Genomic DNA, 16,250 nt, shown 5'->3' on the forward strand with positions numbered 1-16,250 from the left:
ACCTCCCAACCTCTGCCCAGACACCCACCTGCTCATTTTCATCTCTCGCACGCCCTTGGGGGGGGGGCGGCGGTTTCTGAGGAAAAAGGATATTTCTCCCTTTGCGTGGCGACATTTGTGTATCTGTTGCCATTCACAGTTCAGTTCCTTCCCCAGTTGGGAAATCTTTTATTCCCCTCCCCCCCAAATAAAAATACAGTGAAAAACTCACACCCTTCCTGGGGAAAAAAAAACCTGAGAGGGGTGGTGGGTAAGGATGAGAAGAAGCGTGCTTCCCCCCTTTTCCTCCCCTCTCCTTTTAGCATGTTCTCGCCAAAATACTTTTCGCCAAGCAGCAATGACAGCCTGTTAGAACTGAATGGTGTGATTTCTCCTCACATTTCTGAATGAATCATCCTGCAATTTAAGCTAAAGAGATGTTTGGTTCGCAGTGCCTCCCCCTTCCCCTCTTTCTACTGATGTAATGTGTGAGTCAGGCACAAATGTGAAAAGTTGGAATTATCTCCATAAATGCCCGCTTTGGGGGGCAAAGCCTAATCTAGTTCCTGGCTCATTTTTGTGAAGTATATTTACCTTTTAAGGACACGGGGCATTTTATATGTTCATTCTTACTTATTTTCGCTCTTTCGCAGGGGGTCTTTAAAGCAGACCACAACCTTATGTTTAAGTCGTAAGGTTTTTTCACTCCGAAAATGACAGTGAAAATCAAAGCAGTGGAACTAAAATCCCCACACAGTCACAGCTAAACAGTGGGTGCCACCTTAGATTTGTTCAGAGGCCTTGCAGAATAAAAAAGTTATTGACTAGCCTCCAAACCAAGCTTGATAAGCCTCTAGTTGCAAAGGGTTTCACAGAAGTGACCCTTTATTTCCCTCCAAATATCTGGTGTCCTTTTTTCCTTTGCCATGTTGCTCAATAATCCAGATACTGCAAACCAAATCCTATATCCAGGAAACCAGTATTATTTATTATATCTATATGCCACCTTTGCTCTAGGGAGCTCTCCCCTGTCTCATCTTATCCCCACAACGACCTTGTGAGGTAGGTTTCATAGGAAGCTTCAGGGCTTCTTTTTCACATTGTTGTACCTCAAAAAGTTGTGTTTCCGTAGCTAGAAAAGTTATAGTAGCTTGGGAAGGCAAACCTTGGAGGAGGTGGCACTGTAAATCAAAGTTAACAAAGATCCGAACACAAGTAGCATAATATGTGTAATTTAGACCTGTTTAATCAATGTTTTCTAGATATATTCATCATGCAAATGCCTTGTGCACTCATTGACAAGAACAGTGGAAACAAGGAACAGGTTTTACTTCTTATTGTGTGTTTTTCTCTCTCTATTTTTCCTTATACCTCTATAAGGTATGGTTACCAGATGTCCCCATTTCCCGGGGACAGTCCCCGGATTTACAAATCTGTCCCCGGACAAAATCCGTCCCCGGAATGTCCCCGGATTACATTTAGTGTCCCCGGATTTATATTTTAAGTTTTTTAGATTTATTAGTAGGGAATGAATGTTGTGTGATTGGTTCAATGGTACAAAACACATCATATGGGGACTTCCAGCGAGGCAAAATGGCGGGCGCCAGGGCAGCGAGCAGCTCCTGAAGCCAGCCAGAGCCAACTGCACTACCAGGCTGGCTCTGGGCTACTGAGACTGCCATTGCCACTGCCACTGCCAAGGGGGAACCAGGGACGCCCAGCGCGTCAACTGGGGGAACCGCTGACACACACACCCGTGACCCAAATCAAGCCAGGAGCAAGAACACCTGGCCACCCGGCCGACTGCCCAGCGGCGCTCTGGGGCCAGGAAAATCCTGGAGCTGATGCAGGGAGGAGAGGAGACGGAGAAGGGAGAGAGAAAAAGAGAAAGGAGAAAAAAGAGGGGAGCCCTGACCATGACGTGCCGCTGCTGCTGCCACTGAGGAGGAGAGGTAGGAGAGCACCAGGAGGGCACCAGGAGGGCAAGGACACGTGGCCGAGCCCAGGCCTAACCTGAGCCTATTCCACGGCAGCTAGCGCTTCAAGAGAGCAGGCCAGGGCCCAGAGGAAGGCCGCGCAACAGAAGAGACCACAGAAGAGAAGACATTACTTCTTCTTTTTTAATAAATAATTTTTAAAAATAACTCCCCCCCTCTTTTTTTTTGTCAAGGATGATGGGCATTGTAGTAGAGGTACTAAGTCGAGGAAGACTGGAGTACAGATTCCTGCCTTTTTAGCACTAAGACTGAAAGCTCAGAGAGAATATCCCTGGGGAGATTAGGTCCCCTGAGTTTGTCCTGCATTTTACAGAATGTTTAATTGTGGAGGCCAAGTGCTGTGAGCTGGTTGCCTGGAATCTAGTGGAAGTTCTGGGCTGCTTTTGGGTACCAAAATGCGGGTGGTTGTTGTGGTGCAGCAAGGCAAATAAACTGCCGCGTCCTCTAGTTCTTCTTAAAAATAGTGTTCTTGTGCCACTCAGTTGGCCTCTCAATGTCTCTCTCTCTCCCCCCCCCCCAGACTTCCCATGCTAGTATCTAAATGGACTTTTTATATGCCACTGGTAGATGGATGCAGCAAAGCGCTGCATATGCCAATGTTTGTTTCCATAGTAACTAATGCACTTCAGAGAAGGAGAAATAGGATAGTCAGGAAGGACAAGGGGGGAAAAGATCACAATAAAACTGGCACAGCGAGTGTAGATGCCGGATGCTTGGAATATTTTCTGACAGAGGTTTCGGCTCACAGAGCTCCCCTAAACTTGAGTGGTTTTTAGTGTTTTGGCTTCTGAGTGCCTCATTAGCCACAATCGTCATTAACCACTTATCATTATTAACCGCTCTCATCTACAAAGGTTGAGCTCAGGGAACAGGGCACACCTCTAAATGTTTGAACAGTTCATAGTTATTTGTCCCAGGTTTCCTGTGTGACCTTGAAAATGGATGGTGATCATAGAGTTGTAGAGACAGAAGGGACTCTGAGGGTCATCCAGCTCAACCCCCTGGTGGCCACAGACCAAGGGTAACTCAAGAGTGGTGTGAGCTGTTGTTCTGTATTGTGTGGCCCAAACTAAGGAGACCATATGCTGATTAAATCCGGCACAGAAATGTGCCAGACAGCCCAATCCTATCCCTACCTCTACTCAGAAGTAAGCCCCCATTGAATTCAATGGGACCTACTCCCTGCTAAATGTTTGCAGGATTGCAGCCTAACCCTAACGGTTCATACTCACTTCTGAACAACCCCACTACAAATATAGTTACGCCTTCTTTGGGGGGTATTGATATGATTCCCCATGGTTTTCATAAATTAATGTCGGCCCTACGACTTCACCTGCTCCAGGTGAGCTCTACTGAAACAAATGGATGTCGCCTAGTAGCCACATTTGGCTGACTGGTGATATGTGCCAGTGGACTCCTGGACCCTCCTGAGGCAACAGTTCCATCTCTTGGAGCGAAATCATTAGGAAAGCATTTCTCCTTGTTTTGAAACCAATTAAACATTTGGAGTACTATTAGTACAACGGATGGCAGTTTCACACAGCATCAGCAACTCTGAAGAGAGAAGGTGAATGGATATTGTGGAGTAATGAACTGGAAGTCGGGGGCAGAAATAAATAAGGAATCGCGTTCAGGAGACAAAGAGCTGTTTCCTGCCCAAATCCCATGAGAAATTAACTATTTGTCGGGGTTTTCCTGTTCTTCAGAGAACCCAGAGTAAAAGAGCTCAGGCTTACATACTGTTCTGCCTGCTTTAATACTCTGTTACTCTTATTAATTGTGTAAACATTTTAAAAAAACTATTCCTGAGGGGGTGTAGATGGACAAAGATAAATGTCAGCCCAGTCCTCAGCAGGGCCTCTATTTATCTGGTCCAGTGCAGCAATCACCTAGCCATCTCTAACAAGGGCAACTAGCAGGGCTTTTTTCCCAGCTGGAACTTACCGGAACTCAGTTCAGGCACTTCTCAGGTGGGCGTCATTATGAGAGAACAGGGGAGGCGTTCGTGATGAGTTCTGGCACCTCTTTTTCTAGAAAAATAGCACTGGCTACTGGTAACCAGGTTTACTTTTTATGGTTTGCAAACCAGCTTCTAACCTTGGTTCCAACCTTAAGTTGAAAACATAGCCTTGGTTAGCTTTAGCCATAGTGAGTGTGAATGCAGAAATAAATAGGGTGTTCTCCAGTTTGTGCCTTTGAACCCATGAAAGGGCTTTTGATCTGTGCAGGTGTCTACTAATGAAAGAGGAGGGGTGCAATTTTTGGAGATTCCCCTCTGCCCCCTGAAACTACCTTCCACCTTGTTCTGGATGGTTGCCATGATCCCTGACCATTGGCACCATGGTGGGAGTTGGGGTCTGGCCACATTTGGAGGCCCACAGGTTTCAGAGCAAGCCAGGATCAAACACCATGGTTTGATCCTGGCTTGTTCTCTCTTAACTGTAGTTAAAAACAAAAAACAACCATTTCCCAAGATTGGACATAATGGGCATAAAATCAGAAGGGGAAGCTTTTGATCTTTTAACCAGGGCTATGAAAGAGGAAGAGGAAGGATGCAAAGACTCTCTGTAGCTCTTTCATGTAATGGGAAGCTGCTTTTTTGGTTATGTTCAATGTTAGCCGTCAGTTGATCTGAAGGCTGCTTAGCTGGGACAGAAAGCTGAATAAGAAGCATGAGGGATAAAGCCAGAGCAGCAAAATCTTTTAAAACTACAGCTCCTTCCTTCCTTGTCACATCTGTAATTGTGAAGTTCTAAGATAAGGCACATTTTGTGTGTGTGTATTTTAGAAAAAAACCTATAATATGCACCTCTTCACACTGCCTGGACAGCACATTCCCTGCAGTGATACTGCATACCGCTCTGTCATCCCAATTTACCTTCACAGCCCAACGGGATAATCCCCCTTTTGTTTTGCCGAACAGCATGAAGGCAAAATATTGGAGAGTTCTCAATGAAGCCATTGTTGGTTTCTCTGAATGGCATAGTGCAAACATACAAATCATAGAGACAGGAAGGGGGCATCTTTCTGAATAAAGACATTGTGCCTCACCTTGCTTGGGAGAGACCGTCAAAGGGATCCCCCGTACCAGAAGGTGAGTATTGGACTAGTTGGGTACTCAGGTTTCTTGACATTAAAGGAACTTTTTTTGACTTTTCAACAGAACGCCAAACATCAGAGAACTTGATGGCCCATTTATTAAAAAAAAGCCCTCCTTTAGCTGCAGCTGTGTGTATATACTTACCTCCTGGGTTCCCTTCACAACCTTCCTTGAAGGGCACTTGATGCTCTTTGGAGAATGTTGCCACGCAGCCAGTGAAGTGGGTGCCAAATATTCTCTCCCTCTGCCCGTGTCAGACAGAATATTGCTTCCTAGTTAAAAGCGGCCCAGTGCTATGGGTGACTTCAAAGGTTAAGTTGGTTTCCGGGGTTGAAAACTTTCCCGGTATGTTCTGAGTAAACATTTCATTCCACCAAGGACACCAAGGTGCATGTTAGGTAAAATTGTATTTAATTGTAGATTGGTCCTTTTGCTACTGGAAAAGCCACTTCAGGAGAAGTCAGTTGGGCCTGGGAGACTCGCCCTTCCAGAAATGTACAGTCATACCTCGGAAGTCGAACGCCTTGCGAGTTGAACGTTTTGGCTCCCTTATGGCACAAACACAGAAGCGAGTGTTCCGGTTTGCGAATGTTCTTTGGAACCTGAATGTCTGATGCAGCTTCCTATTGGCTGCAGGAGCTTCCTGCAGCCAATCAGAAGCCACGCCTTGGTTCCCAAACGTTTTGGAAGTTGAATGGACTTCCAGAGCAGATTCCGTTCAACTTCCGAGGTATGACTATAGTGACAAATTCAGAAGTGCAGGGTCCCTTCAGGGTATCTGTAGCCAAGTCTCTCACAGCCACACTTCTTTATAATTAATAATAATTTAGGGTGCATTGCAATCATTAGTGCAGAACTCCATGTGTTTCCTTTCAGCTAGACCTAACATTTTCCGTGCGGATAACATGAGCAAATAATTTGGAGTGCTCTTTCACAGTGACTTGAGCTTTTATCAAATTCCCATTGTACGTAACAGAACTTATACACCGTTCTCTTGAAACCTTGTGCTTCAGTGTTCTTAAAAGCTTAGCTTTGGAGCGTACTGAACACCTTATTAGTATGATGATTCCAACCAGCACCAATTTGGACACCTCTGAAGATCTTGTTGCCCAAGTCATACTCCGTTGGTAGAGCATGCGACTTGACCACATATCACTCTCATGGCCCCTTCCAACTGCACAAGTCTATGATTCTATGACATCCTTAAATAAGCAAATAAATAACAAACCATGAGAAGGATGCCTCTGAACATATCAGGGGAAATCCAGCCAGATGGGTGGGGTATAATAATAATAATAATAATAATAATAATAATAATAATAATATTGCTGTCATTCTACCTTTAGACACCAGACACCACATCAAATCGAGATGGCAGTCCAAATAAAACATAATTAAACTTTAGGCACACATATCCCATTAATCCAGAGTTGGGTCAGGTGTTCTTTGGATCAGGTCAGAGCCTAAAATTATATAAAATCTATAGTTTTAAAAAAATCACAATATGTGTTGGTTTTCTATATAAAAATCACAACATGCGTTGGTTTCCTCGGGCAGCACCAGATGTTTCTTGCTGGAATATATATATATATATTTACAAGTGTTTGCTCTCTTGTCTTTTTCAGGGCCCTGTCCGCATGGCTCCCGATCTCGCAGCGTCTCCTGCCGTGGGATACGTCTCCATAAACCAGAAACCTGAAGCCGTGGTGCATGCTATGAAGGTAAGGGGAGGGGTGTTTTGCATGCATTCATATAGGCTTTGCATTCCAGCTCAAGAGAGGAAGACAATGCGGAGGGGGTATCAGAGGCTCTGAGCTGAGAAATAGCTGAGCAGGTGTGCTTTTTTATTGACATAAGAAGAGCTCTGCTAGATCAGGCCTAAAGCCCGTCTAGTCCGCCACCCTGTTCTCCCAGTGGCCAACCAGTTGCACATGAGAAGCCTACAAGCAGGACCTGAGCACAAGAGCCCTTTCCCCATCTGTGGTTTCCAGCAACTGGCATTCATAGAATCTTAGAGCTGGAAGCGACCAGGAGGGTCATCTAGTCCAATGCAGGAGTCTCAGCTAAAGCATCCATGGCTGTCCATGGCATTTCAGATGGCTGTCCAACCTCTACTTAGAAACCTCCAAGGAAGGAGAGAAGTATACAGCCTGTGGCAGTAGGCTAGTAGCCATCGATCGCCCTCTCCATTAATTTGTCTGACCATCTTTTGAAGCCATCCAATTTGGTGGTCACCATTGCCTGGCATGCAACTGATATTCAGAGGCTGACTGTCTCTGATACAAGAAGTAGCACCCACCAACATGCCTAGCCTCATCCTCCATGAATTTGCCTAATAATAATAATAATAATAGTAATAGTAATAATAATAATAATAATTTATTATTTATACCCCACCCATCTGGTTGGGTTTCCCTAGCCACTCTGGGCGCCTCCCAACAGAATAATAGTAATAATAATAATAATAATAATAATAATAATAATAATAATAATACAGTGGTACCTCTGCTTACGGATGCGATCTGTTCCGGGGTGCCGTTTTCACCCCGAAAAGCGCATGTGTGTGACGTGATACAGTGCTCCTGTGCATGCGCGAAGTGTGCAGATTGCTCCTGCACGAAGCGGCGAACCCGGAGGTACAGTGGTACCTCGGGCTAAGAATATAATTCGTTCCGGAGGTCCGTTCTTAACCTGAAACTGTTCTTAACCTGAGGTACCACTTTAGCTAATGGGGCCTCCCACTGCCGCCAAGCCACCGCTACACGATTTCTGTTCTCATCCTGAAGCAAAGTTCTTAACCCGAGGTACTATTTCTGGGTTAGCGGAGTCTGTAACCTGAAGTGTCTGTAACCTGAAGTGTCTGTAACCTGAGGTACCACTGTAAACACTTCCAGGTTTGCCACATTCGTAACCAGAAAAAATGCAACGTAAAGCAAACGCAACTCGAGGTATGACTGTAATAATAAAGCGATGAAACATTAGACATTAAAAACTTCCCTAAACAGCGCCGCCTTCAGATGTCTTCTAAAAGTCAGATAGTTGTTTATTTCCTTGACATCTGATGAGAGGGCATTCCACAGGGCGGGCGCCACTCCCGAGAAAGCCCTCTGCCTGGTTCCCTGTAACCTCACTTCTTGCAGCAAGGGAACTGCTAGAAGGCCCTCGGCACTGGACCTCAGCATCCGGGCAGAACGATGGGGGTGGAGACGCTCCTTCAGGTATACTGGGCCGAGGCCGTTTAGGGCTCTAAAGGTCAGCACCAACACTTTGAATTGTGCTCGGAAACGTACTGGGAGCCAGTGTAGGTCTTTCAAGACCGGTGTTATATGGTCTTGGCGGCGGCTCCCAGTCACCAGTCTAGCTGCCTCGTAGTTTCCGTGTCACCTTCAAATGTAGCCCCACATAGAGCACATTGCAGTAGTCCAGTGCTACATTTTAAAGCCATTGCTACATCTTGGGGCAGCAAATTCCCCAGATCACCTCTGTCTCGTGTGAAGAAGTACTTTATTTTGTCTGTTAAGAGTTCACACGCGTGAGCTTAGGCTACTCCCTCACGATGGCAGCAGAAAGAGCATGACAACATCAGATAGGAATAGCCGAAGCTTCTCTGACTGGGCCCCGTGTTCCTCGAACCAGTGTTGACACTGGTGTTCCCCACAGGAAATGGAAACCTCTAGCGCTGCCGTGAGGAATTCTGGGAAAGAGGAGAGTCAGAAGCCTCTTTTCTATGCTGAACGCTACAAAAGTGATCACAAACCAAATCCTCCACTTTGCCGTAGCCACATACGCACAGACTAAATGTCACATCGCTGTATCTGTATCATCCCCCCGAGACCATTGTTTTCATTATCCACGAGTTTCAGTGCTGTGCAAAGCACTCTTAATGTACCAGACCCGAGGGCACTTAGAAAATCTTCCAGGTTGCGATGCTGTGCATAGATACCAAGGAAAGGGGGGTGGGGAGGCGAGAGAGAAAGCTTGCTCAGTTGGCAGAATCAGCTTGTATTTCTGGGTTCAGAAATCTATTTTTAACAGAACAGACTACGAACGCTGCATTTCATCAGGGCGCATTGACAGAGAAAACTGCCGAGCATCTTCCAGTGGCGCAGCTGTTGGGAGGCCCAGATCCCCTAAAGCGCAGCCGCAGTAGGACACCCCTTTCCAAAGGTTGCCACCTTATAGTCACGGCCCTGCTCCTCTGCCACTAGCAGCCTGAGATGCAGGAATTGAGCAGATGAGTTGTTTTCCGTTGTTTCCTTCGCGGGTCTTTGATAAGCTTCACCTTAATTTCTGTTTGTCAGGCTTCTGTCGAAGGCACAGGGCAAGGTCAGAGAGGAAAGGTGGCAACGCTAGGAGAAAATTGCCCGCTGAGTGTTGCAACCTTTTCATCCTGCCAGCGGCTTTGTGTTTTTCTACATCTGTATGATTTGGACTCATTCACCTCTTGGGGGGGGGGAGAGAATTATCAAACAGCTTATAAAATCCATTAATAATAATATTGCTGGGCATATGTTCAACAGGAGCAGTTTTCTGCATCCATGCATCTTCATGCAATACAATGCAAGCAGATATGAGGTTTTTTCCCCTTGCCACAAATCCCTGTAGTTAACATTTTACACTGGGGGAAGCGATATGAGGATACCATGTAGGGTTAGGTTACTGGAGGGTTTCATGCAGGCAATAAAACCTAATGGAGAGTCTCAGCCTGGAGTACATACATGTGGCCATGTGCATTTATTCAGCTACCGGCATATTTCTGGGGCTGGGATTTGATTATCCAGGCTGATGAGAATCGCAGGCGTGCCCAGACCAACGGGTCGGTTTCGCAGCCTGCATCCAGCTTGATCAATAATTAATTCCTTCCTATTCATTAGAGATCTATTTTTATTTGCAAGCTTGTAAATGCCGCTTGCTTGCTTGCTTGCTTGCTTCCTCTGGTGTTCCTGCGCCCCCTTGCAAAAAAGAGAAGAGCCAACGGATTGAATTAATTTAAGCGAAACCGTACAGTCATGCAAAATTGCCATTGGTTCAAAATATGTCGGTTAAGCTAGTGGATAATGCAATTTCCAAAGTAGGTTAAGGGCCCTAAGAGAATGACCTATTTTTGTAACTGAGACTTCTGAGGCACGGCAGGAAAGGGAAGCATTGGTCCAGTTCAAAGCGGTCAGTGTGCAAAGCGCAGTGCCACCCGCTAGAAAGCTGAGCGGAGCATTTGTGCCTGGTTTTACAGAGTGTTGTGTTCATCTGAATCGAAACAATCCACATTCGTTGCGGTGTTAACCATAATTCTGTCACCGAGTTGGGGGGAAGTGGAAGCTTGATTCTTCAATTGGAATTATGATGTGGGTGATTATTATGCTTGTGTCACAGCACTGTCAGGAATGTCCAGCGTGAGGAATTAACTCTTTCTTGTCAAAAGCTCACTTGCAAGTTAGGAAAAGTCTTGCGTCTCTCAGGTGTGCACCCAATGAGGCAGTTGCGGCAACAGGGAGCTGCCGCCCCCCCGGCTCAGCTTATGTATCTCCCCCACCTGAGCAGGCAGAGACAATGTCTGTGTGCAACTTACTTCAGTCCTCTTCTGGTCCTGGGAGACAGTGGGGCAGGAGGAGAGGTGTGGCAGCCCCAGACTCTACACCAGCCTGACCTTTCCCTCCCTCCTCCTGCACCTGCTCTTGACTCTCCAATCCTGCAGCTTCTCCTGCCTCCGACTCTCATCTCCTGGATGCTACAGGCTACCATGGATCCTTTCTTCCCAGTCAGTCTCCAGCCCACCTTCTCCCAGTGCCCATGCATCCAGCCACCACTCCTCAGGGTCCAGCCAGTCCCTGACAGCTAGACATGAATGAGGAGTAGGGTGGTCATGTGTCTCTTGCTTTGCAGAGGACCATCCTCTGTCTGAAGGAGTCCTCTGTCCAGTCCAGGCTTTCTTTATATTAAAGATAAAGAACTCCAAGAAGGGAGAGCAGGGGCCTTGAAGTTGCCCATATCCATACCTGGAAAGCAGACTGAGCAGGTACACACAGTCACCTGGTTTTCCCCATAGCGGCAAGATCTATTTCTGTTTAAAGTATAGTAATGATTTATCCGTTTGTGTCTCTGCACTTTAATCATCCTCACCTTCTGCAAATCTGCATACAGTCGTACCTCGGAGGTCAAACGGAATCCGTTCCAGAAGTCCGTTCGACTTCCGAAAAGTTTGGGAACCAAGGTGCGGCTTCCGATTGGCTGCAGGAAGCTCCTGCAGCCAATTGCCAGCCGCGACAGACGTTCGGGTTCCAAAGAACATTTGCAAACTGGAACACTCACATCCGGGTTTGCGGCGTTCGGGAGTCAAAACGTTCGACTCTCAAGGCGTTTGGGATCCAAGGTACGATTGTACTCTTTTGTCTTCTCTTTGGCAGGTGACGCATAAGTGGCCAGTCTGCTTTATGCGGAGCCACACTGTCCATCTTTGTAGCTCAGCATTGTCGAACTGGCTCAGGTTTAGGGCAGGAGTCCCTGGAGAAGTCAGGGATTGAACCTGGAACCTTTTGCATGCATAGTATCTACCACTGAAGCTCCAGTCCTTCCTTAACCACTTATGGACCACTCTTCCTTTACTGTCTTCTGTACCTAACCATGATGGCAGAAGTTTGTCTCTTTTTACCATACGTTGGCACAATTTGGGGGCAGGAGGTCTGAGTCAGGCCACAGCTTTTTCCAGCTTAGTTACCTTGCACCTGCACAATTCAATGGCAATATGGGCAGCATCCAGTGACCATTTGCAAAAAGTGTGCATGCATATGTTGAAAGTAGATCACATGTTCTCTCCCCCCCCCCGGAACCCCCCTAGTGCTAACCATTCATTTCTAGCTTAGAGATGTATGCAGATGGAACATTTATCTCAAGCTCCATATGTTTTACTGGCAATTAGACTTCCCACTCTCCTATGTGTGTGTTGAGATTTTGGCCTGTTTGCCCTCCCAACGTGGCGGACAGCATGAGGATGGAGTGGTCATTCCACTTAGGGGTACCTTAGGGTCTATCACTGTGTGACATCATTTTACAATTTCATGTCCATTGTGTTTGTAGGTCCTTGAAGTCCATGAGAATTTGGACAGGCAAATTCAAGAAAACTATGAAGAAGACCTGAGTGAAAAGGAGAAAGCAATTGTTCGTGAAATGTGCAATGTAATGAACCCATTTTCACAGTCTTTCCCATTTCAGTTTTTCACTTCCAACTGTGGTGTTAAATGCTGTCCAATATCTTGTTCTGTGTGTGCAGGCTTAGTCACTTGTTGTCTTTGCAACCTGCAGAGAAATTGGGTTACGAATACTGTCAATCAAAACGTTCACACACTCAGAATGCTTGTGGGTGTAAGGTTGCAGAGGCTTACTGCAGTTTTAAAGAAATGTGGCCATCATGGCTCCTTCCATCCTCCCAGTCATGGTCATTATAGTTCAACATGGTGATGAGAATCACCTATTGAAGATCTTTTCCCCTATCTGATCCCAAAAACACAGTTCTTAAGGCTTCCTGTGAATGGGAATTGTTATTAAATCAGTTAAATCTACAATCCTATATATGGTTACATGAGAGTTGTAACATCTGAAGGGCACCAGGTTGGGGCTGACTTAGACCTCACATATGGATATATGGACTGGTGTATTTTGTGTGTTGAGTTATGGTTGGGGTTTGGCTTCCTTCACTGAAAAATGTGGGTGGGGAAAATTCCATTCATGAATCAGGATTCCCATAGCCAGAATGGATCGGTGCCTGTGTGTCTTATTGGACTATAATTCAGAGAGTGTCTTAGTAATCCAGAGCAGCCTTTCTCAATCTTGGGTTCCCTGATGTTATTGGGAGTCTCGGAGAAAGACGTGCTCTCCCAAGCCCATGTTCCCAGCATATGGCACTCCTGTCTCCAGTGCCTGGAGGCAGACAGGTTGTGCTTCCATAACAGTGACCAGAGGAGGAATGGGCACTGGGAGGAGCACAGAGAGAAGAAACGCCATGGGGCATCTGCAGCAACACAACCGGATGCCTTCATCTGCCACAGCTGCAATGAAACATGTCTCTCCCGTATCAGTCTCTACAGCCGCAGTGGGTGCTGTAACTCTTGACTTCCCCCTCAAGAGATGTACTTCTCCATTGTCTCCTGAGACAGATGGATATCAACAATCAGTGGCATTATTTCCGACCACTGCCCCTGCTGGTAATGGATGATGGGCGTTGTAGTCCAATAGGATATGAGGACCCAAGGTTGGGAAAGGCTATTCTTGAAGGTTGTGCATAACAAATTGCTTTTGAAAGTCAAAAACTGTGGTCATCTTTTACTTCCCCTTCTTTCCTCTTTTGCAAGTGAAAAGCCTCCCTGGATCTTCAATTTCAGACTGACCCAGTCCATGTTTAGATAGATAGATAGATAGATAGATAGATAGATAGATAGATGATAGATAGATAGATAGATAGAGATAGATGATAGATAGATAGATAGATAGATAGATAGATAGATAGATAGATAGATAGATATTCTTGGGAACCTCAACTGGGGCTTACCTTTAGCTAACTGTGTATAGGACTGCAGCCCTGCAGCCCAGTCCTGTGCCAGTGATCTCTCGAGAAGAGTGGGTAGGATTTAACCTTCACCTTGAAATTCTCTGGTTCGCATCCACTTGTTTTGAATATTTCAGATCTGTTCCCCTAAAAAACAAACATAAACAAAACTTTGGAGCATTACAACGCTCATGGGGCCGCCTAGGGTAACAGTTATGGTTGAAAGCTCATACTCCCCAGTGGGATCTGGTCCAATTTAGAAGCTTTCAGTGGATGGAAACCGCTAATCTTTGTATGATGTGAACACCCTGGGCTTGTGGGTTGCCACATGGCACGAAGCCATAAGCACCAATGACAAAAGAAGCACTGTTTCTTTAAGCGCACTCTGTTGCACGGGAAAGGCATTGTGGTTTTTCCCACACACAACGAGTAAGAAAGCGTTCCAGGATACGTCCCTGGAAAACCGCTGTGAACCTTAGACCTGGGTGGTTTCCCACAAACCATCTTGCCATTGCAAGTGCCATCAACTAATCCGCCCTCTGGGATGTGAAGCACTGCGGAATGTGCTCTGTTGTTCAACAATGAAATCTGTAATCTGTCTTTAGAAAAAGCTCGCTTTTGGTGCAGGGATGTGAGGGCTGCACCTCAAGAGGCTATCCCTTTTAGCTTCTCTTTTTAAAACAAAATAATGATGTTTGCACAGCCTGAGATATTACGACAAACGAGGAAATCTTCTCAGGAATGCTGCTGACACTTCCTGGTCTTTTGAAATGAACACCCCAAACAGACCTTGCCAGGGGCTGGCCTGAGAGCCTGGTTTGGCTGGCAAGCTTTCTGGAGACCAGGGATTTTTAAAGGGTTCAGTAATCTGAGCCCTGAACTGGTACAGCCCTTCGTAATGCAGCCCTCTCTTTCTCTCGGAAACTCGTAAGGAAGGTGTCTTAAGGAAATTGTCCAAGACGCGTAATTTTGCTGGGGCAGAGCTATGGCTCTTGCCTGGGAGCAGGGTTGGCTAATAATAATAATAATAATAATAATAATAATAATAATTTGTTATTTGTATACCACCCATCTGACTGGGTTGCCCCAGCCGCTCCGGATGGCTTCCCACAAATTGTGAAACCACAGTAAAACATCAAACATTAAGAACGGATGGGAGCTCTAGTCCAAAACAGCCGGAGGGCGCTCAGTTGGAGATGGCTGCTCTAAGCATTTTTGGATTTCTAATGCAAGGCAAAACAAAACAAATTCCTTCCAGTAGCACCTTAAAGACCAACTAAGTCAGTTCTTGGTATGAGCTTTCGTGTGCATGCACACTTCTTCAGATACCTCATGCACACGAAAGCTCATACCAAGAACTGACTTAGTTGGTCTTTAAGGTGCTACTGGAAGGAATTTGTTTTGTTTTGACTATGGCAGACCAACACGGCTACCTATCTGTAACTAATGCAAGGCAACTTTGTGTCTGAAGGGCACACAACTTGCTCCACTTTGGAAGCAATGCTTGATGAAGGGAACATGACTCTTGCAAGCTTGCCAGCAACTGACCTAGCTCTGAACTCAACTTCTGAGCCTAATTTGCTGGTTTGATACCATTACCTAAGGCATCTCTCCCTCTCTAGTTCTAATTTGGGAGACTTTAACAAGATCAGCATTTTAAACCTGTCAGCCAATGTTATCTCAGGATCTGGGTGCCACCTAGTGAATCGGAGAGGAATCTCGCAAACCCAGCTGGGGCCAGGAATTCCTCAGAACTGAAAGCGCTTAGCAGCCTATCGTATCTTAGGACAATGAAGTCTTAAAACTGTTGTAGGCCACCCTGAGTAGCACATATAGGCGCTAGAAGGGTGGGATAGAAAACTCTGTACAAATGCAGATAAAATAAATGGTAATAAGACCCTCTCTTTCCTTTTGCTCTTAGGTCGTCTGGCGGAAACTGGGGGATGCAGCGAGCTCCAAACCATCGATCAGGCAACATCTTTCCGGAAACCAGTTCAAAGGCCCGTTATAAGCACCTCACGCAGCAAGGCTGGGAGAGGAAAGAGGAAGAGCAACAGGGACTTCTCGGCATCTAGCTGCCAGGGTTATCTTTTCCTACTCTCTCCCATCTTTCTGTAACTGTTTATAGTGTAAATAAGGCAGCTTGGAAGGCTTTGCCTGCAGGCTGTGCTGATCCAGAACAATGTTAAATGGGTTAATAACTATCCTCCAATGGCCGATTTGTGTCATTTGTATTGTAGTGACAACCTGCTTTGTTGTACGGTCATATGTAGAGATACCTGAACCCAAAAGCAAGGGACCTTCCTCGCCTGGACAGTTTCCAGTCCGTTGCCATTTTGCGATCGCAAATTTGGGTTGCACCGCGGGGAGTTGATTGGGAGGTCTTGCACAACACAACTGCTTCATTTCTCCGCCTCCCCCCCCCCCCAAAAAAAAAGATTGGGCTGTTTGCCATAAGGAAAGTGATGGAGAAATGCATTGGAAAGTGCACTTTTTTGGTGCAACACCACCCTGCAAACAAATCAGGACAAATGTGCAATAAAACAGGTCGTCCAAAAGCACCCTCCCTTTCTTCCTTTGCCCTGTTCACGGAGCTACAACCCCAGCTGCGTTGTTTTAGAAACTAACATGGAATCCA

At 46.0% G+C, this 16,250-nt stretch overlaps 1 protein-coding gene across 4 annotated transcripts in view; it reads left to right on the forward strand.

Moving 5' to 3' along the window:
* The window catches only part of CCDC85C (coiled-coil domain containing 85C), a 170,588-nt gene extending 154,554 nt beyond the window's left edge, over nt 1-16,034 (forward strand). For 3 of the 4 annotated variants that reach the window (XM_081864259.1, XM_081864258.1, XM_081864257.1), the window contains 3 exons: nt 6,702-6,797; nt 12,148-12,246; nt 15,534-16,034. In XM_081864259.1, the coding sequence (XP_081720385.1) occupies nt 6,702-6,797; nt 12,148-12,246; nt 15,534-15,623 (285 nt within the window). In that variant the 3' untranslated portion in view covers nt 15,624-16,034. The remainder of the gene's footprint in view (nt 1-6,701; nt 6,798-12,147; nt 12,247-15,533) is intronic. The other variant, XM_081864260.1, reaches the window with a different exon arrangement.
* Nucleotides 16,035-16,250: the final 216 nt, after the last annotated feature.

The sequence above is a fragment of the Podarcis erhardii genome, assembly GCF_964252035.2.
Source record: "Podarcis erhardii genome assembly, chromosome: 1".
Lineage (NCBI taxonomy): Eukaryota > Metazoa > Chordata > Lepidosauria > Squamata > Lacertidae > Podarcis > Podarcis erhardii.